Source organism: Pleurodeles waltl, chromosome 5 (assembly GCF_031143425.1).
Source record: "Pleurodeles waltl isolate 20211129_DDA chromosome 5, aPleWal1.hap1.20221129, whole genome shotgun sequence".
Taxonomy (NCBI): domain Eukaryota; kingdom Metazoa; phylum Chordata; class Amphibia; order Caudata; family Salamandridae; genus Pleurodeles; species Pleurodeles waltl.
Window position 1 is genome coordinate 882,740,652 of NC_090444.1, and position 22,809 is coordinate 882,763,460.

At 43.8% G+C, this 22,809-nt stretch overlaps 1 protein-coding gene across 2 annotated transcripts in view; it reads right to left on the reverse strand.

Moving 5' to 3' along the window:
* Positions 1-22,809, reverse strand: part of PDCD2 (programmed cell death 2) — a 242,329-nt gene that overhangs the window by 158,817 nt on the left and 60,703 nt on the right. For both annotated transcript variants that reach the window (XM_069234984.1, XM_069234983.1), the window contains exon 4: positions 1,541-1,656. In XM_069234984.1, the coding sequence (XP_069091085.1) occupies positions 1,541-1,656 (116 nt within the window). The remainder of the gene's footprint in view (positions 1-1,540; positions 1,657-22,809) is intronic.

A 22,809-nucleotide genomic window follows, 5' to 3' on the forward strand; every position in this document is an offset into this window, starting at 1 on the left:
AGAGGCAGATGGTGGAGGGGTCGTGAGCACTCCTAAGGTGTGTCCACCATCTTGACGTCTTGGCTGTAGGCACTGTACTAAACCTAATCTACACATTTCAAACTGCTCAAAACCATTTAAAAGTGACTGAAATCATTAATAGTTATTAAATGCTTGTAAATGAAACTGGACGCAGGAGTGCCTAGGAGACACAAATTAGGTATTGTGAAACAAGGCAGGGGCATAAGAGACAAACTAGATAAGGCAATCACTGTTGGAATAAGTGTTTTTAAGATTTACTGCTGCACAGTAGGATCACTATGAACAGATGGCTTTATAAAAGAGTTTTTCCTAGTAACAGAAGCTCAGGCTTTGTTCTACATCTTGTTGGCAAGAACACAGTGGAATTCAAACTTTCCAGTAAGAGCGCCTGCAAGTCTATTGTCACTAAAACTATATGTTTATTTTAGAAAGGTTTTACAGCTACTTATATTGAATTCACGCCAAGCATTGTCAATGTCTAGCATTTTGGCTTGTTTACTACTGGAGGTGAAAACCTTTACTTCAGGACACTATACATTAGAGCTCAAGGTATGTTAGTACTAAAGTGGCCAAATAAAAAAAGAGCAGTCTCTTGACAGACAATTTACACAATTATTTTTTCTAAACTTTGCCCACACAGATATTAGCTATAAGGAAGTATATCAAAGTAAATCTAATCTTGTTTTGTTGTTCAGAAAGAGGCTGGATTTTCACACTACTTCACGCTATAATAGCCGTATAACTTTGATGGTTAATCCAGTTACTCTGCATTCTAGCCAGAGGTTTTGCTTCTAATACGGTATAGAGAAATGTGCATCCTTGCTGAAAATGGCCCTTTTTGCAGGGTTGCCCCTGACATTTTCGACAGACTTCTTATTTTTGAGCCTGTGCTGAATTTAGTTTTTTCTGGCTTTAGGAATCTGGGCACTTTACCGATGCTGATCAGTGCTAAAATGGAAGTGCTCTCTGTCTAAATTGTATTGGTGATTGGCTTTTCCATGATAAGCATAATTGATTTACTAGTAAGTCTCTCGTATGGTGCACCATGTGTACCCAGGACCTGTAAATCAAATGCTACTAGTGAGCCTGCAGCACTGACTGGGCCACCCAAGAGTGGCCCTGTAAATATGTCTCAGACCTACGACAGTGTCTGTGTGTGCAGTTTTAAATTGCCATTTCAACCTGGCAAGTACAGCCACTTGCCAGGCCCAAATCTTTAATTTAGTGACTGCATATATTTCACGACATATGATTAATATCAGTCAAGCAAAATAATGTAGCAGCTTTGAGAAGCACATTTCTTGGCAGAGAGTGGCTGGTTAGACTTGGGATGGAATAGGAGAAAATTCAGAAAGCAGAAGGGCCCTTCTTTTGTGATGGAATGGTAATTAAGATACAAAGAAGGCTAGCTGTGGAAAAAAAGTCAATAAGTTACAGTGCCTGAACAGGTAATGTTGTCTCCAACAGTCATGGTTGATGTAATGCGAACTAAAAAAAAAAAAAAAAAACTTTCACATACCTGTTTTGGTTCTGGGGCTATTTTGTTCTTAAAATGTGCAAAGATTTTGTCTTCCTTGGTCTCACGTTTTGCCAAAGCCTCCAAGTCCTTCTCATCTTTGTCATCCAGTAACGTTCCTGGAACAGGTAATAATCACTATTGAGTGGCATCACAGTATTTCACTTCTTCAGATCTTACTTATTTCCCTAACTTCTTTTTCCACCAGGTTGGTTGGGATTTCAAAGGAAAGAATGGAAGCGTACTGGACACTACATTATTACTGGTGGCAATCTATGTGGCAAGTATTAGGCCTGATGTTGCAAAAGTTGTCTGAATTTATTAGAAATTTAGCAAGGAAAAACATGCACATCAAAAATGGCTTTTTAAAGGTTGTTTCAGAATGGAACAAGGTTTTAATTTGCATATACAGATATAGAATGTCAAGCTATTTCAGGAAGCTATAGAGCTGTAAGTCAGACAACATAATGGGGAGGCTGGCCACACATGAATCTAGACATGTCTAGGGGAATGTTGACCAAAGCACATGCAAATATGAGCTGAGGAGCCCTCCCAGCCTCCAGTAGGGCCTCAGGGAGAGAGGTTGTGATGACAGCATCGAACAAGATGTGTAAGCATGTGTGTGAAAGAGGAAAGTAATGCTTAATTTTTAGCTGTTGGTTGTATGGGAAGGCCTACCAGCACTCATTTTTAAGGACCAGTACTTTTTTGCTTTGACCAAGTGCAAAAGATAGAAAAACATAAAAAGGGGAAAGGAGTAGGGAGAGAGAAAAAAAAATGGAAAAACAGTGACAAAAGAAAGAACGCAGGGATGAAAATGAACCTGAGAGATAATTAGGTAGGAATTGTGTGATGGTGAGTGAAAAAGGCATGAAGTAAAACAAAGACTATGTTGCCTTGGTATATGGCACCTCCGAAATTCTATAACACCAGTGGCAGGTATCAGAGCAAATCTTTGGGCATCTCCAGTTATTCTTTTCCAAATTAAGCACCACAGCCTCTTCTGTGTTTTAGCCACTGTCAATTAGACAATGACGAGGGGCTCAACTGATTTAACCTCATCCATGGGGTGATCCCGCAGGCCAGTACAGCGCCAGCTGTCAAAACCAAGACTCAGTCTTTGCTTCTTGGTTTTCACAAACTTCTGACTTGCTGCCACTTGAACTGCGTCTCAGCAGCCAGTCGTTCCTAGGCGAGGAGAGGCGGTGCAGGTGTGCAAGAGGGTGAAAGTAGAGCCGAGTGAAGCTGGTGTGCCCAAGAGCAAGCAGAAGTAGGATCTGTGCGCGTGACCCAACAACCTTTGATAGAATCTTCTCAAACCGCCACTGTCAAAAGGTAAGCTGGTGATGTGAATATAGTGGGCCGTACTATGTGGAAATTCTTTGCAATACGGTTCTCATGATGTTGTCATGGACTACATCATTAAAAGCCAAGAGTAGACCAGGTCATGAAGGAGCGGTGTATTTAATTGAAATCTGCCAGGCCGAAATAAATCGAAGCACATTTTCCCTCTGTCTTGAAAGAGTGTCAGGTGACAGTTTGAGTCTGCTAATGACTTGTGTGCCTTATCGACTGGTTGAAACCCGGTGCAGTTTACTCAGTACCAACTTCGAACACAAACAATAAGGACGAACTGTAAGCCAATACGCCTGACTTCTATTAAGTATATGTCTTTTGTTGGAATGACCTATGTTATACACTAACAGAAACACAAAGCATACAGAAAATATCCAGATGTAGACCCACACTCATACACCAATATTAGTTGGATGCATGGACAGACAGTTATAATCAAGGACAGTCGAATGAGTGCGAGTGAATACAATGACAGGTAGAAATGTCGATGGTGAGTCATAATGTAGATGGATACATGTGGTTGCATGGTGTGAATCAGGAGCCCAACGAGACCCAAACATCAAGGAGGCTAACAGGTCACCCAATGGAGTTGGCGCTAACACTTCAAAAAATTTACCTGATTAATTCTTTGAGCCAATACAAGAATATAGTGCTAAAATGTGCATGTTAAGCCAAACTCGATATAACATGTTTCAGTGTATTTGACAATGTTTATAAGGTTACTGGCTGATCTTCAATCAATCAGCTTTTGTAAAGCGCAAATACTCACCCATGAGGGTCTCAAGGCGCTGGTGGTGGGTTTGGGCCTCATTCGAAGCGCCGTGTTTTGAGGTTGTTCCTGAAGATGGTGAGAGATGGGCTTTTTCGAAGGTGTGTGGGCAGGTCGTTCCAGTTCTTGCCTGTGAGGTATGCGAAAGATCTTCCTCCGGCAGTGGTTGTCCGGATGCATGGGACTGTAGCTAGCGCCTTCAAGGCGGAGCGGAGGGGTCTGGCGGGGTTATGGAAGGAAATGCAGTGGTTCAGGTAGGCCGGTCCGAGGTTGTGGTGGATTAGCTAACAAACTAACAGGAAGCATCGAGCCAAGAGTCTGGCTTCGATGTAAGAACCCTTTCTCAAGCCAAGCTCAGGAAATGTTTGCCATGAAAATCATCCAACGAACATCACATAAAACAGGATAAACTCAATTCAAAAATGTTTTTTGAAAGTTTATTTCTTTAACATGCAGCAGCTTTGACATTAATAATTCACATTATAGGTTCATTGAGAGGTAATGGAAAAAAAGGGTGAAGGGTGAAATAAAATATTCCACTAAATGTACGGAATTTGGTTAAGTGGGGAAGCCTGAATTAATCCCAGGTTTTCTGGATTCACTTTGTACAAATCAGCCAGCAAACAGATAGTTATTTGTTACCCCTTTTTACCTCAAATGTTTAGTGTTTTTTTATTTTGTTTTCCTTTTAAACTTTGTTATAGCGAGCTTAGCAGGCAGAAGCCACATGAAAGCTCAGCTCATTTTGAGCTTGAGGTTCCATGTGGACATCAATCTGAGCCCGGCATCTGGCCTTCGCACCTCTAGTTGTATTTATTGAGCATGTGATACGCCTATCAAGGTGATAAAGCTCATCTGCTGAGGTGTGTCTGTGCAATTTTTTGAGAAGGACACCTTTGCCGGGCAGACTACATGGGGAGCTTTTTGACGCTGTGCGTCAGAATCAAAGATATACTTTTAATAACTTTTATTGCTATGCCTCTTAGTGAAGAGAAAATGAGTGCTAGGTGGCTTAAGTTTTCAATCAAAAGTGATGGACAGAAATTTGTTTGTGCATTCTCGCCTATGTCTGAAGAATTTTGTGTGTGGATACGGCTCAAAATGTGTCAAGCAAGCATGCAGCTGAGCTTACTCATGGGTGTATTAGAAATGTTTGAGGACAGACAAGCCAATACCTACCATCTATGGAGTGGTCAGTGAATAATACGGTTTGAACCGCATAGAATACAGAGCTAAGAAAGTGGACACAGATGAATGGAGCTACACTTGGAGGTGCAAACTCAGGATCCTGGCAGCTACGAGGTCAGAGTGTACCCAGTAAACCAAAGAACAGTCTCTCTGGAAGGTAATATCCATATGAACTGAACAGTACAACAGGGTCAACAGCACTTACAGTATGCTTTGACTTAGGAAACAATTACTTCGTATCAGTAAAGCATACAGGCTTTGGAGGGCTGGGGCATTATCTAGAATCAGTGCTAAAACCAGACGACAGAATAGATATTTTTTCAGTTTGTGTTAAAATAGTGCCTCATGTTGTGAATGGTTCAGAAAATTAAGAAAATAAAACAAACCAACGGTTTCTCCCATATCTGCGCTCTGAGATGAGAGAGCGTAGCACCTATACTCAAAATTAACATAAAATGTTTATGAACTAATGAATATTAATGCCGCCTAGAAAACGTATTAATGTGTTATTACCTGAACACGCACTTGAAATGTGCCCATGGGGAGTGGCCACCAATACATATAAAGACTAATGAAACTGACTAATAATAATGAAAATTAGATGTTAAAGTGTGATTCTACACTAATATTAAGAATTATATGTTAAGGTTTTGCTAATAAATCATTAGGCTTTAGTTAGCATGAGTCGAGGCCTAGCTGCCCGGTTTTCATATTAAAAGTGTTTTTCTAACGTGCAGTGTGCTGACTTGCTGAAGGACATGTAGTCGTACTTTTCCAAAGTTAAAGGATGAGTGTAACCATAGTAGATCCGTTCTCATGAAATTCGACTTGCTAGAAGAAACATTTTTGCTGAATGCAACACTGAAGACTAGTAACAGGTACAAGGTCGCCTGAACCGGTACGGACAATGGACCTACTGACTGAAAATGCGAGAGGACCACGAGAGTATGAAATCATACCGGACATTCTGCCCGCTGGAGACGTCAATCATAAGAACCAATAAACTACGTGAGAACTGTTATGAGGTGTCAAATTTAATACTAATACTGTAAACCCACTGGATGCAGATAGTGGGGTGCCAACCCTGACCAATCAAGAATTAGGGGACTGTACAACAGAAAAGGGCTAAAAACCTTTGACACGAGGAACCATGAGGAGAAATGCCATTGCGAACTTTGCTATGACCCAGACACTTTGTCACTCTGCATAGAGACTTTGCTGTTTGGTTCTTCAAACCATCCTTGCCCTTATTTTGCCCGTCCTATACTTCTCCTCCTTATGAGGGAACCACCCCTTTCTACCCCGTCTTGCTGAATTCCCCGGCTGTGGGCGAATCAACTGATGTCCTGAGGACGAAGATTCAATCTGTATGCTGACCCATTATGGAGGGCAACTATATGATGATGAAATTGTAATTGACTGTTTGCCTTTCCTTTCTAGGTACCAACTGCTTCTTTTGACAGAGACCATAGTTAGATGTTTTCTAAATTGGTGTTAAATTGTTTTGCATGAAGCCCAACATGCCAATGTTAATTCGAGGTTAGTTAAGGGGTTCACCAAACAGACGCAAATAGACAAATGACTGGTTCAATGCTTTGTTGAATGATGCGCTGATGATACTCTGCTAAGTTTAACCTATGTTGATGTCGTGCTATATTCTAATGTTTATGATCTTTGCTTTGATGAAATATTTTTCAAGTTGCCATATTACGACAATGCCGATGTGTTTCATGGTTTTGAGACTAATAAACTTGCTAGTAGAATTGTAATTAATAGGGAATGAACATCACAAAATCATACTGAACTGGTGTGGTTATTCATGACTGAAAGGTCATGGTGGTTTCTGAGTCTAATTGATGACATTATTGACTTGTTGATTAGCTATCTCGTCCTAAGGTGTCTTTAATCAGGGTCAAACGATTCATTGGCCCAAAACGAGTCCCAGAGTGAATAAATTAACTAGATTGGGAAGCGTTAGCAGTTCTGGTAGCAGATCGACGGTTTCGGCCCTCTGGGGCCCTAGGACGAGGGACCACTGTTTAAAAGTGTTTTTCGAAATAATGCAAATTGGAGGTATGATGTGTCTCTAAATTCCCCATGACTTTCCCGGAATCTCGGAGCTTGCCTAAGTGAGTTGGGTATGTTCTTGGCGTTTTAGTATGTGTGGTGTAGGATTTGCTATGCAGGTGATTTGTGAGGTTTTAGGCCAGGTAATGTTGTTTTAGTAGGAGTGGGCGTACTCCGCAGTATGAGAGTATTGAAGTTGGCGAACTTCATGTGAGTGTGGCGCTTTGTGCTAAAAAATTATCCACATGGTTGTTGATGATGTACGGACCCGGCGTGGTCCAAGACTCCAGAGTATATTGAGAAGTGTAGGAGACATTTGGTTTATGTTGTAATTTGTGCGGTTTAATAGATCAATCAGGCGTGGTTGACAAGTCGAGTTTGAGTCAAATTGTGTGATTGAAACCTTCGATGGAGATTTGGCAAGTTCTAAAGTGCACTAGAATGAACCATTGACAAGTTGAGAGTAGGATTGGCGGGTCGAATTCTGCTTGCGAGTGCGGGAGCTGAGAAGGAGAGAGTAGCGGCCGAGGCTTCAAGTGAAATCTCTGTAAAGTTCTGAAGAGATTGTGTTACCCTTCCTGTAGTAAACCGGCAAATTTGGGTTTTTGTTGTTAAAGGTGCTCGCAATATATTGCATTAGTTTTGTGTGAGGAGGACAAGCCGCAAGACTTTGTCAGCCGCAGTCTGTGTGAGTGTGACGTCATTTGAGCAGCGCTGGGATAGGTCTGTTACTGAGAGGGGTCGCGCACCGATTGGCAGCCGTCCGTGAGAGGCAATTGGTTGAGAAGGTAGGCGAAGAGTGTTCTGGGGATTAAAGTCACTTCCTGATTAGATACTAAACAAAATAAAAGACGCAAAAATTATGTTTTTCAAGGCTCTAAAGTGTGCTTTGAGGGGGAGATTCAAACTTTACAGCGAGTGTGGGGGAGCCTACACCGCCAGAGGGTACTCCAGCTTATATCGTAATGGAGGAGAAGGGAGTCGCGCCATGTCTTTGGTTAAAGCAGTGGTGCAAATTGACAGAGAAGGAGGGATGTTTGGAGTTTCCAGAACACAGAACGTTTAATATAAGAATTTTGGAAAATTTGCGGTTGATGTTAAGTGTGCAAAAACCGCCCCCAAGACCAGCTCAGTATGAGGCATTATCGGTTTGGGATATAATGGTCATACAACAGAGGCAGCAGAAATTTATGAGGAGAATGAAAAGAGCAGAAAAGACTTTAGCGGAAGCTAAATGGGATAATGAGAACAAAATGTGGAGAAGGGGAATAGTTGACGGAATTAAGATGTTTTCGGCAATAACCCAAGAAGATGAGACACAGGGAAAGAAAGCCACTTGTAAAACAGACAAGGGCTCTAGTAAACAAAAGGAGACGCAAAGGTGTTGGGTAGATGAAGATGATTCAGAAGATGAAGAGTTTCTTAATCAGTTGCTACATGATCGCCCGCCACCATATGCCATAAATGATAATGTGCAGAGCACTAGTGTAGGTTCTGAAGACCAGGCACAAAATAAGGGAATCACGAGTACAGTGCAGACAAGTGAGACAGTTTTGATACAGAATGGTGTCAGTGTACCCACTGCGCCAGACACACAGATACAGTTGTAGCCACCACAGATTCAGAGGCGTTATCCTGATGTTCCAGTATTAGAAAGTACGAGTTTGATGGTGCCGCCTGATCCAGTATACACAAGATCAAAGTTAGTGCAGATTGAGCCAACTCCGCAATTGCTGCCCCAGCCGCAGCAACAGGTGGTTCCGAGTTACACTTCTGTTGCAGGACCGCAGTCAGTAGCTACAGCAACCATGATGAATCAAGCTATGGGAGTTAATGCTCCACAGGGTTTGGGAATTGGACAGTCACCAGCTGCTATATCATTGCCAATTACTGTTGGTCCACCAGTACTGCTGTATGCGCAAGGTAAACCTGGTGTATGTGAACAGGGAATAATGACCCAAGAGGCGATGAGAGGAGGGTCTATCAGAAACTTGCAAGGAATGACGCAGGGAGGACAGACAACTGAAAGGTCTAGATCCTTGTTGGACTTTAGTCCGATTGGGGTTCCTTTGGAGACGATGAGGCAAGCAGGGTTGGGAACACTAACCCCACAGGTAATGAGTACAAATACGACACAGACACCAGTGATGCAGTCTGGAAATATCTCGTTGCAAGGCTTAACAGCGCAACAATTGAACAAGTGGATAGATAAGGTCAACACGCCGCAGGCTACTACGGTGACCGCAGAGAGGTCAGAAAGGGAAGAATACCAGAATTTTGTGAGATTGGGTGTAGAAGCCATGGAACTAGTGGAAGGAACAATGGGGGTGAGCAGATTTTGATCATACACTGAAGCAGAATTGAGGTATCTGTGCCCCAAAATAACTAAGGAAGTGAGCAAGGTGAATCAGAGGTTGGCAAACAAATACGGCATAGACAGAGAGTACTAAGCATTTGAAGAGGAGCTATAGGTTAGATTTTGAGCCTAAAGATTTCGATCATATGAGATCTACTGGAATGAAGGCTCATTTTAAAGAGATACTGCAGAGTGCTCAAATTTGGGGAGCATTAGAGAAATGGGAAGGCAGATGGGCAAAGAAGAGAGATAAAGAGAAGGGTGATGGCCCAGAACTAAAGCAGGCGAAAGCTGCACCAGACACGGGGACAATAAAAATGTTACCAATGAGGGAAACAGCTGGAGGGGTTCTAGTCCATGTACCGTGGTCCAGGAGTGACATCCCGTCATTCACAAATGATTATCCCAGGTTGAGGGAGAAGCCAATAGAGTGATACCAGCAGACGGACAGGTTTGTGAAACTTGCGAAATGTCTTTGGGAATATTTGAATACCCTGTTTGAGATTATAGTTCCAGCTGATTTATGGCTTGAGTGCAAGAGAGGTGTGGATTGGCCGACAGAGGAACTGGCAAGGGATAAGGTTACTGGAGCACCGTCTTCTGAAGAGATGAGGTATTATCACAAAGTGATTGAGTTTTTGAAGCAGAAAGTGTCACCGAAAGTGACAGATTGGCAGAAAATTGATCGAACGTCACAGGAGGGCAAAGAGTTGATACATGCTTACTATGAGAGGTTGCTGAAGGCATTCAAACATTACAGTGGCACTGAGGTCATAGAGCCGAAAGACATGAATCACCTTGTGTTCAGGTTTGTCGAAGGGCTGAGACCAGAGATTAGCCAGATGATTAAGAATCATTTGATCTGTTGGCAAGCGAAGCCGATTGATGAGGTGTTGCAGTATGTGAAATACTGTAGTGACGAGATTGAATTGAAGAAGAGAAAGTTGAAGGTGATGGTGATGCAAATAAAGGCAGCGCAAGCAGGGATGCAGGGAAATGGGATACAGCAGATGGTACAGCAGCAACCGCAGGAAACTGGAGTGTTTCAGGCACAACCGAGAGGTCGAGGTGGTTTTGTGAACGGTGATCCAGATATGTATACCGTTGTGGTTCAAAATGATGTCCAAAGGATGAAAAAGGTGTCACCATGTCACGCGTGCGGGGGCGTGGGGCACTGGAAGCGGGAATGCCCAATGGTGGTGCAGGATGGTGTTGTTCAACAAAGCAATGATATCGGTACATTTAAAAAATGTGAAGGGTCCAAAAGTGAGGGGCCAAAATCCGAATTTCCAGAATAACATGGTGCAGATGCAGGGTCTCCAACCCATGCAACAAATTCAAATGCCACGTGTTCAACCAGCACAAATGCAGCAGGTACAACAGCAGATACCCATGGTACCTACCCAGCAAATGCAGATACCATTAGCTCCAATGGGACAGCAACAGGTGATGCTTCCTCAACAGGTCACAGGTCCAGCAATGAGTCAAAATAATACAGTACAGCAGTTCCCATTGCATGGAGAGGATGGAATAAACAATGAATGGTCGGATGATTGTTCAGATAGTGAGGAGTGCAGGCTTGCAGCGTCCCTAGAAGTAGATCAGAGGGGACCTTATGTGGAAGGAAAGGTTATGGGTCATAAGGTTTCATTCCTAGTTGATACAGGAGCTACACGCTCTACAGTCAGAAGTGCAGAGGTTCCGAAATTGCCACTCTCGGGCGTACCATAAGAGTGGTAGGAGTAGCAAATCAGTTCCTCACAAATCCGATTACAGATCCAGTCCAAGTCGAGATTGGTGTTCAATTACCTGTTCCAATGAAGGGATTGAGGTGCAGACAAACAGTGATGATGAAGGGGACGATGGTCAGTTCTCAGAGTTAGAGACAGAGACCGCAAATGAAGAATGCCCTTTGATAATCCTATTCCCGATGATTGATTTACCAGTCGAATTACAGGGAACCGTGACAGAAAAGGTGTGGGACCTTACAGGAAAAGAAGTGGGACTAATAAAAGGAGTAGAACCGGTCAAAGTAGAGGTGAAGCCAAATGCAGTATTTCCCCAGGTACCGCAGTACCACATGGCACAAGATGTCCTTATACAGGTGACGCAGATAATTGCAGATTTTATAAAGCAAGGTGTTCTAAAGGAAGTGATGAGCAGCCCGTGTAATTCACCAATAATGGGTCTGAAAAAGCCTTGTGGGAAAGTTCGAATTGTTCAAGACTTGAGAAAAATAAATAAGATTGTGGTGAAATGTTGCCCCATAGTGCCAAATCCAGCCGTGATCATGTTTCAGGTTCCGTGTGATGCAGAGTGGTTCACAGTTGTGGACCTGTCTCAAGCATTCTTTTCGGTGCCTCTTCATGAGGACAGCCAATTTCTTTTTAGTTTCAAATTCTTGGACAAGGTTCACAGTTGGTGTCGAATTCCTCAAGGGTTTTCTGAATCACCTTCCATCTTCAATCAGATACTGAAGAATGATTTGGGATCATTAGAACTGCCTTTCAGTTCGACTCTAGTACAGTATACATTGATGATTTGCTAATTGCGTCCAGAACAAAAGATGACTGCAGGTATGACACAATTGCCTTATTGAACCATTTGGGAAAGAATGGACATAAAGTGTCCCCAAAGAAGCTACAATACTGTCAAAAAGAGGTGAAGTACTTAGGTCACCTGATTGAGAAAGGGTCGAGAAAAATATCTAAAGAGAGGGTGACAGCCATATTACAGATGAATCCTCCGACAACCAAGAGAGACGTTAGGATGTTTTTGGGAATGATGATCAGTGGATTCCCAGCTTCTCGATTATCTCTAGACCTTTGGTGAGATTGACTGTTAAAGAAGTTCAGGATGGCCCGGGTGCCATAACCATGTCCGAGAAAGAGATGAAGGCATTCATGGAACTGAGGGAAACCATGTGCAGGGCACCAGCTTTAGGTATGCCTGATTACACAAAGCCTTTTGTACTGTTTTGTCATGAACGTGATGTTTGTTCTTTGTCTGTCTTGACACAGGTCCATGGAGGTGCAAACCGCCCAGTAGCATATTTTTCAGCTACTTTGGACCCAGACGCAGCAGCCTTACTGGGTTGTTTGCGTGCAATTGCAGCAGTTGATCAAAGCCTCACTCAGTGTGAGGGTATAGTGATGGGACATCCTTTAACAGTAATGGTTCCACATTCAGTTGATATCCTGTTGACCCCAACAAAGACTCAACATATGACCAATGCACGCCTTACTAAGTACAAGACAGTTATACTGGGATCACCCAATGTGTCACTAAAAAGATGTACTGTGTTGAACCCGGCAACTTTACTTCCTATCGATAATGCAGACATTGATGATGCTGAGGAGGTAGAACATGATTGTCTTGAGGTAACAGATCTGTGCACTAAACCGAGACCGGACATTAAAGATACCCAATTGGAAGAGAATGATTACATTATCTGTGTTGATGGTTCATGCCTGTGAGATGCAGTAGGAGTACTGAGGGCTGGATATGCCGTGTTTACAATCACTGGTATCTTAGAAGCTTCCTGGCTCGAAAGAGTATACTCTGCTCAAGTGGCTGAATTAATTGCTCTGACTAGGGCATGCCACGCAGCTGAAAACCTGAAAGTCACTATTTATACTGAAAGCAGAAACGGATTCGGAATTGTACATGATTTTGGCCAGTTGTGGTCACAGAGGGGTTTCCTGACCTCTTCTCGTTCACCAGTTAAAAATGGTGAGAAAATTAAGGACTTGTTGCATGCGATTCAGTTACCTCTTGAAATTGCTTTGGTGAAATGCAATGCTCATGTTAAGTAATAAGACTTTGTGTCAATGGGAAATGGATATGCAGATCAAGTCGCAAGGTTCTGTGCATTGAACTGTATATCGTTTCAAGACCAATGGGAATTGTTGCCCGAAACTGAAAATGAAACATGCTCAGGGTATGCATTAAGGGTGGTTGACACACTGGATGAGCTAAAATCATTGCAGGGACGTGCCAGTAAAGATGGGAAGCGTTCCTGGCAGAGAATACAATGCGTACAGAGATCTGATGACTTATGGGTTTCAGAGGAGGGGAAAATGGTCTTGCCAAACAGTCTTTTGTCACAATTTGCGAGGTTTTACCATGGTCAAGCACATGTTGTGAGAGACGCAATGATGAGGTTATTCAAAATCGATTGGTTCAATCCAAAATTCAGACAAGCTGCAGAAGTCATCTGCCATAGGTGCATCATCTGTCAACAGATGAATGCTGGGAAAGGGACCGTGGTGAATTTGAGCCACGTTGGGGGAGCAGGAGTTCCATTTAGCAGAATGCAGATGAATTTTATCGAGATGCCTGTGTGTGGAGGTCTGAGATACGTGTTGGTGATTGTGTGCATTTTTAGTCACTGGATTGAAGCTTACCCTACACGTAGGAATGACAGACTCACAGTAGCGAAGCTGCTGCTTAGGGAGTTAATACCACGTTTCGGGTTCCCGATCTCTTTAGAATCGGATAGGAGAAGACACTTCGACAATGAGGTGATTAAGCTCTTATGTGGTGCATTGCACATTGAACAGAAGTTGCAGTGTAGCTATCGCCCTGAAGCATCAGGACTAGTGGAGCAGATGAATGGTACCTTGAAGTCGAGAATGGTAGCTGCGCACATTTTTGCCAATTTGAAATGGCCAGATGCATTGCCCTTAGTGCTGATGTCAATGAGAAACACACCCGACAAGAAAACAGGACTGTCTCCTCATGAGATTGTTATGGGCTGAGCTATGAGATTGCCCGCAGTGCCTGCAAATGTTCTTGTGAATATCACAGATGATATGGTGTTGGACTACTGCAAGGGCCTGGCTGACGTGGTCCGCTTTTTCTCTCACCAGGTGGAGGCTACCACATTGCCACTGATAAGTGATCCAGGTCACACCCTGAAAGCCGGTGACTGGGTGGTTGTCAAGAAGCACGTGAGGAAGGCGTGTTTGGAGCCACGTTGGAAGGGGCCATATCAAGTAATACTGACAACTACTACTGCTGTGAAATGTGCAGGTCTTCCAAATTGGATACATGCAGACACACAAAGAAGATGACGTGTCCAACTGATGAGGAAATTGAAGTGTCCAAAACAACAGCTGCAGAGAAGGAAGACTCAGGGCCGGAGAGTAATCGAAGGGGAACTGAGACTGAAGGAGAGCTCGCTGAGGACGACTTGATCACTCAAACAGTAAACGAGATCCAGAGGGTGACAGTGAGCCTACCTCAGCTGAGGTAACAGGGGAACCAGCACTAAGAGAGGTTCTCCCAGAAGCAGACGGATACGGGTTTGAAGTTGAGCCCATAACTGACCCTGAAGGCGAAGGAGGTGAGGCGGAAGGAGGTCAGAGTGTTCAGACTCCTCCTGAGCCACTTGCAGATCCATCAAGAGAAAACACCATAGCACAAGAGGAGGGCACTGTTCAACATCCTGAAAGGCCAAGCGGAAAGAAAACACATAAAGGAGATAACTGGCCAGAGCCACAAGCCCCAAAGGAGAGAGTGATCCCTAACAAAACAATAGAGGAAGAAGTTGACACAACCAGGAAAGAAGATCTCAGTGAAGGAGTTACAGGGGGATCGCAAACTGAAAAGAAAGAGTTGCAAACAGAAGATACGCAGGTCCTGAATGGGCGTATGCAACATCAGCTGAATGGCAACAAGAATTTTTGGCATTCTGTTTTAATCGAGAAATTCCAGGTCAATACTACGGCACCTGAATTCAACCATTAGGAGAGACTGTGTTAAAATGTTGAAAAATTGAATAAGGAAAGAAATCTGAGAAAAGAGACTGATAAATTACCGGATGTGACACTGTTAACCTGAATTGACTCTGAAAAACCGATTATGATAAGCTGCTAACGTGATTTGACAAAGGGTTCTGGGAGTGAGTGAAACTATGTAAATACTTGCTAAGAGAAAGAGACTTTGCATAAAGTAAGAAAAAAAAAAAAAGAAAAAAAAAGAGCTTTTAGTCTACCTCAAAGTTGATTGTTTTATCCTATTCTGCTCTCTGATTCTTTATAGATCATGAGTAACACTAAAGATAATGATAAGGGTAGGATGCTTGGTTGGTTGAGTGTTATTTTAGGTATTGCGTGCGTAATAATAATTATAGGTGTGATTTTGGGAATGCCATTGGTGGACAAGAGTGCGATTAACAATGCTTCAACTCCTGAAACTGCTATATTACTACAATGGGAGAGGTTTGAGCAGGATACAAAGTACTTGCATGAGGGAACTAATTCAAAAAGGGAACTATCTACTAATGTCTTCTATCGCTTGCTGAATGAGAATGTTGACACAATGGATGCAAAGAATTGCTATGTATGCACAAAGATTCCTTCATCAGTACAAGAAGGTGTTACTTATCATAATCTGCCACTTACATATGGGGTAAGCTGTAGTTTGCTATTAACGAGATTCTATGATCAAGAACATGTTCAATACTTCTATTCTAACCTAGATGTAGTGTTTTCCTTTGTGCCTGTGATTGAGGTTCTAAATAAATTAGCTAAAGAACACAACATAAAGATAGTTAAGGGTTTCTTTGAGCCGACACTGACATTTGGAACAGCTTATGCGCACAGCAATAATTTAACCTGCTTACTAACGCCTGTAGAAAAGAGCTTCTTAGATCACACTGATGATAGAAGAAAAGCATTAAAGGAAAGGCTAGAGAAGGGATTAGAAAAACGAACGTTTGCAAATGATTATGCTTATAGTGCAATAAAGACACAGGGCAAATTAGCTATAGATGCATTACACGTAGGAAGGCTTTGTATATATAGGCCAAAATCTGAGCATGACACTTTATTTGTGGGAACGAGTGAGTGCAGGCATGTGTTTTTGTTTCAGAGTAAATGGACACTCATGTTAAATGGACAGGATCCAGCGATCCCTGGGATCTATTATATATGTGGACTTAATGCTTATTACCGTCTCCCAAAGGGGTGGTATGGGACATGTTATTGGAATAGTTTTCCCCAAAGATCTACCAAATTGATGACTTAAAGCAACTTCCTAAAATGTCTGAATTACATCATACTAGACAAACTAGAGAGACAGCGCATGCTGTCGTAAGTGACGTACTTGGAGCCATAATTCCTTCAGTGGGGGTTATCTTAAACTCCATAAAGATTCGAAAGTTGTCTACTATTGTGGATAACATGCTGACAAACTTGACTTGTTGTGCATTCATTCCTGATAATAGTAATAAGATTAGAGCTATGATTACTAACCTAACAAGAGACAGTGCAGATTTGAAGGAGCTGAAGGAACCTGGAGTTTGGGAAAAGGTTGGAAAAGGAATTACGAAAGTAGGGAATTGGTTTAGTAGTATTTGGAATGGGGTACTTGCAAAAATATTAGGGGGTATATTGATTATTCTAACTTGTTTATTCGGACTGTGGTTATCATGCAAAATTAGTAAAAGAATTAAAAGAAATTTGGCAAAACCTAATAAAAGAAAAGAAAAGAAAAAGGAGAAAATGTTCAAAGAAATTTGGGAAAGATCACACAGGCGGGAAGAAATTGAAATGCGTGGCCTAAGAAAGTGAAAGGTTGTGAAGGGAAAGGTTTTGTGTGATGACAAGTGTCAACAGAGGAGGGACTGAGAGAGCGAAGCACCTATACTCAAAATTAACATGAAATGTTTATGAACTAATGCCACCTAGAAAACGTATTAATGTGTTATTTGCTAAACACGCGCTTGAAATGTGCCCCAGGGGAGTTGCCACCAATATATACAATGACTAATAAAACTGCCTAATAATAATGAAAATGAGATGTTAAAGTGTGATTCTACACTAATATTAACAATTATATGTTAAGGTTTTGCTAATAAATCATTAGGATTTAGTTAGCATGAGTCGAGGCCTAGCTGCCCGGTTTTCATATTAAAAGTGTTTTTCTAACGTGCAGTGTGCTGGCTTGCTGAAGGACATGTACTCGTACTTTTCCAAAGTTAACGGATGAGTGTAACCGTAGTAGATCCGTTCTCATGAAATTCGGCTTGCTAGAAGAAACATTTTTGCTGAATGCAACACTGTAGACTAGTAACAGGTAAAAGGTCGCCTGAACCTGTACAGACAATGGACCTACTGACTGAAGATGTGAGAGGACCACGAGAGTATGAAATCATACCGGACATTCTGCCCGCTAGAGAGGTCAATCATAAGAACCAATAAACTACGTGAGAACTGTTATGAGGTGAAAAATTTAATACTAATACTGTAAACCCATTGGATGCAGATAGTGGGGTGCCAACCCTGACCAATCACAAATTAGGGGACTGTACAACAGAAAAGGGATAAAAACCTTTGACACGAGGAACCATGAGGAGAGATGCCATTGCGAACTTAGCTATGACCCAGACACTTTGTCACTCTGCATAGAGACTTTGCTGTTTGGTTCTTCAAACCATCCTTGCCCTTATTTTGCCCGTCCTATACTTCTCCTCCTTATGAGGGGAGTGCCCCTTTTTACCCCATCTTGGTGAATTCCCTGGCTGAGGGCGAATCAACTATAGTCAATCTGTATGCTGAGCCATTACGGAGAGTAAGGAAATGCCTCCTTGGCATGGTTACCCCCTGACTTTTTGCCTTTGCTGATGCTATGTTTTGAATTGAAAGTGTGCTGAGGCCTGCTAACCAGGCACCAGCACCAGTGTTCTTTCCCTAACCTGTACTTTTGCTTTCACAATTGGCACACCCTGGCATCCAGATAAGTCCCTTGAAACTGGTACCCCTGGCACCAAGGGCCCTGATGCCAGGGAAGGTCTTTAAGGGCTGCAGCATATCTTATGCCACCCTAGGGACCCCTCACTCAGCACAGACACACTGCTTGCCAGCTTGTGTGTACTGGTGAGGACAAAACGAGTAAGTCGACATGGCACTCCCCTCAGGGTGCTATGCCAACCTCACACTGTCTATGCAGTATAGGTAAGTCACCCCTCTAGCAGGCCTTACAGCCCTAAGGCAGGGTGCACTATACCATAGGTGAGGGCACCAGTGCATGAGCACTGGCCCCCTACAGTGTCTAAGCCAAACCTTAGACATTGTAAGTGCAGGGTAGCCATAAGAGTATATGGTCTGGGAGTCTGTCAAACACGAACTCCACAGCACCATAATGGCTACACTGAAAACTGGGAAGTTTGGTATCAAACTTCTCAGCACAATAAATGCACACTGATGCCAGTGTACATTTTATTGTAAAATACACCCCAGAGGGCACCTTAGAGGTGCCCTCTGAAACCTTAACCAACTACCTGTGTGGGCTGACTGGTTTTAACAGCCTGCCACACTCGAGACATGTTGCTGGCCCCATGGGAAGAGTGCCTTTGTCACTCTGTGGCCAGTAACAAAGCCTGCACTGGGTGGAGATGCTATCACCTCCCCCAGGCAGGAGCTGTAACACCTGGCGTGAGCCTCAAAGGCTCACCCCCTTTGTTCCAGCACCACAGGGCACTCCAGCTAGTGGAGTTGCCCGCCCCCTCCGGCCACGGCCCCACTTTTGGCGGCAAGGCCGGAGGAAATAATGAGAACAACAAGGAGGAGTCACTGGCCAGTCAGGACAGCCCCTAAGGAGTCCTGAGCTGAAGTGACTAACTTTTAGAAATCCTCCATCTTGCGAGATGGAGGATTCCCCCCAATAGGGATAGGAATGTGACCCCCTCCCCTTGGGAGGAGGCACAAAGAGGGTGTACCCACCCTCAGGGCTAGTAGCCATTGGCTACTAACCCCCCAGACCTAAACACGCCCTTAAATTTAGTATTTAAGGGCTCCCCTGAACCTAAGAATTTAGATTCCTGCAACTTACGAAGAAGAGGACTGCTGAGCTGAAAAACCCCTGCAGAGAAGACGGAGACACCAACTGCTTTGGCCCCAGCCCTACCGGCCCGTCTCCCTCCTTCGGAAGAAAACTGCTCCAGCGACGCTTTCCCCAGGACCAGCAACCTCTGAATCCTCAGAGGACTCACCTGCTTCAAAAAGACCAAGAAACTCCAGAGAACAGCAGCCCTGTTCAACAAAGACTGCAACTTTGTTTCCAGAGGAGCAGATTTAAAAGACCCCTGCAATCCCCGCCAGAAGCGTGAGACTTGCAACACTGCACCCGGCGACCCCGACTCGACTGGTGGAGAAACAAGGCTACAGGGAAGACCCCCCGGCGACTCTAAGACTGTGAGTAACCAAAGTTGTCCCCCCTGAGCCCCCACAGCGACGCCTGCAGAGGGAATCCCGAGGCTCCCCCTGACCGCGACTGCCTGACTCTAAAATCCTGACGCCTGGAAAAGACCCTGCACCCGCAGCCCCCAGGACCGGAAGGATCGGAACTCCAGTGCAGGAGTGACCCCCAGGAGGCCCTCTCCCTTGCCCAGGTGGTGGCTACCCGGAGGAGCCCCCCCCTTGCCTGCATCGCTGAAGAGACCCCTTGGTCTCCCATTGATTCCTATTACAAACCTGACACGTGTTTGCACACTGCACCCGGCCGCCCCCGTGCTGCTGAGGGTGTACTTTCTGTGCTAGCTTGTGTCCCCCCCAGTGCCCTACAAACCCCCCTGGTCTGCCCTCCGAAGACGCGGGTACTTGCCTGCTGGCAGACTGGAACCGGGGCACCCCCTTCTCCATTGAAGCCTATGAGTTTTGGGCACCACTTTGACCTCTGCACCTGACCGGCCCTGAGCTGCTGGTGTGGTAACTTTGGGGTTGCTCTGAACCCCCAACGGTGGGCTACCTTGGACCCCAATTTGAACCCCGTAGGTGGTTTACTTACCTGCAAGAACTAACATTAACTTACCTCCCCCAGGAACTGTGAAAATTGCAGTGTCCACTTTTAAAATAGCTATATGTGTTTTATGTAAAAAGTATATATGCTATTGTGATTATTCAAAGTTCCTAAAGTACTTACCTGCAATACCTTTCAAATGAGATATTACATGTAAAATTTGAACCTGTGGTTCTTAAAATAAACTAAGAAAATATATTTTTCTATACAAAAACCTATTGGCCTGGAATTGTCTTTGAGTGTGTGTTCCTCATTTATTGCCTGTGTGTATGTACAACAAATGCTTAACACCACTCCTTTGATAAGCCTACTGCTCGACCACACTACCACAAAACAGAGCATTGGTATTCTCTCTTTTTGCCACTATCTTACCTCCAAGGGGAACCCTTGGACTCTGTGCATGCTATTCCTTACTTTGAAATAGCACATACAGAGCCAACTTCCTACATTGGTGGATCAGCGGTGGGGTACAAGACTTTGCATTTGCTGGACTACTCAGCCAATACCTGATCACACGACAAATTCCAAAAATTGTCATTAGAAATTGATTTTTGCAATTTGAACTATTTTTCTAAATTTTTAAAAGTCCTGCTAGGGCCTTGTGTTAGTCCCTGTTAGCATTTCTTTTAGAGTTTAAAAGTTTTGTGAAAGTTTGAATTAGAACCTAGAACTAGTTTTAGATTCTTAAAAAGTATTCCAACTTTTAGAAGCATAATGTCTAGTGCAGAGATGAATGTGGAGGAACTCGACCTCACACCTTACCTCCATCTTAAGATGAGGGAGCTAAGGTCACTCTGCAAAATAAAGAAAATAGCAATGGGCCCCAGACCTGCCAAACTACAGCTCCAGGAGCTTTTGGCAGAGTTTCAAAGAGCCAACCCCTCTGAGGATGGCAACACAGAGTATGAAGATAGTGACTTGGAGGAAATTCCCACCTACCAGTCCTAACTAGGGAGAACAAGGCCACTCCAGCCCTGTCTCCAAATATAATAGTCAGAGATGCTGCTTCCCTCACAGGAGGGACCAACATCTCTGAAATCACTGGGGATAACTCCAGTGAAGAGGACATCCAGTTAGCCAGGATGGCCAAAAGATTGGCTTTGAAAAGACAAATCCTAGCCATAGAAAGGGAAAGACAAGAGATGGGCCTAGGACCCATCAATGGTGGCAGCAACATAACTAGGGTCAGAGATTATCCTGACATGTTAAAAATCCCTAAAGCGATTGTGACTAAATATGAAGATGGTGATGACATCACCAAATGGTTCACAGCTTTTGAGAGGGCTTGTGTAACCAGAAATGTGAACAGATCTCACTGGGGTGCTCTCCTTTGGGAAATGTTCACTGGAAAGTGTAGGGATAGACTCCTCACACTCTCTGGAAAAGATGCAGAATCTTATGACCTCATGAAGGGAACCCTGATTGAGGGCTTTGGATTTTCCACTGAGGAGTATAGGATTAGATTCAGGGGGGCTCAAAAATCCTCAAGCCAGACCTGGGTTGATTTTGTAGACTACTCAGTGAAAACACTGGATGGTTGGATTCAAGGCAGTGGTGTAAATGATTATGATGGGCTGTACAATTTATTTGTGAAAGAACATCTGTTAAGTAATTGTTTCAATGACAAACTGCATCAGCATCTGGTAGACCTAGGACCAATTTCTCCCCAAGAATTGGGAAAGAAGGCGGACCATTGGGTCAAGACTAGGGTGACCAAGACTTCCACAGGGGGTGACCAAAAGAAAGGGGTCACAAAGCCTCCCCAGGGGAAAGGTGTTGAGACATCCAAAAACAAAAATAGTAAAGAGTCTTCTACACGCCCCCAAAAACCTGCACAGGAGGGTGGGCCCAGAGCCTCTTCACAAAACAATTTTGGGTACAAGGGTAAAAACTTTGATCCCAAAAAGGCCTGGTGTCGTAGCTGTAATCAGCCTGGACACCAAACTGGAGACAAGGCCTGTCCTAAGAAAAGTACCACTTCTAACTCCACTCCAGCTAACACTGGAATGGCTAGTTTCCAAGTGGGATCAACAGTGTGCCCAGAGCAAATCAGGTGTCACACTGAAGCTACATTAGTCTCTGAGGGTGGGGTGGATTTAGCCACACTGGCTGCCTGGCCCCCTAGAATGCAAAAATACAGGCAGCAGCTCTTAATTAATGGGACAAGTGTAGAAGGCCTGAGGGATACAGGTGCCAGTGTCACCATGGTGACAGAGAAACTGGTTTCCCCTGGTCAATACCTGGCTGAACAAACTTATCCAGTCTCCAATGCTGACAATCAAACTAAAGTACATCCCATGGCTATGGTATCTTTAGAGTGGGGAGGGGTCAATGGCCTGAAACAGGTTGTGGTCTCCTCAAATATCCCAGTAGACTGTTTGCTTGGAAATGACCTGGAGTCCTCAGCATGGGCTGAGGTAGAACTGAAAACCCATGCAGCCATGCTGGGTATCCCTGAACTGGTGTGTGTCAAGACAAGGGCACAGTGCAAGGCACAGGGTGAAAAAGTAGAGCTGGAGTCTGGAAAAAGGGCCCAGCCTACCAAGAGAAAAGGAAAGACAGCTCGGAAACCAGCTGCAACACAACAACAAAAAGAGAACCTCTCTTCTCAGGAAGAAGTTCTGCCCTCTGAGGGAACTGAGCCTATGGAGTTGGGACCTTATCAGGTTGAGCTCTTAGGCCCAGGGGGACCCTCAAGGGAAGAGTTGTGTAAGGGGCAAGAAACCTGTCCCT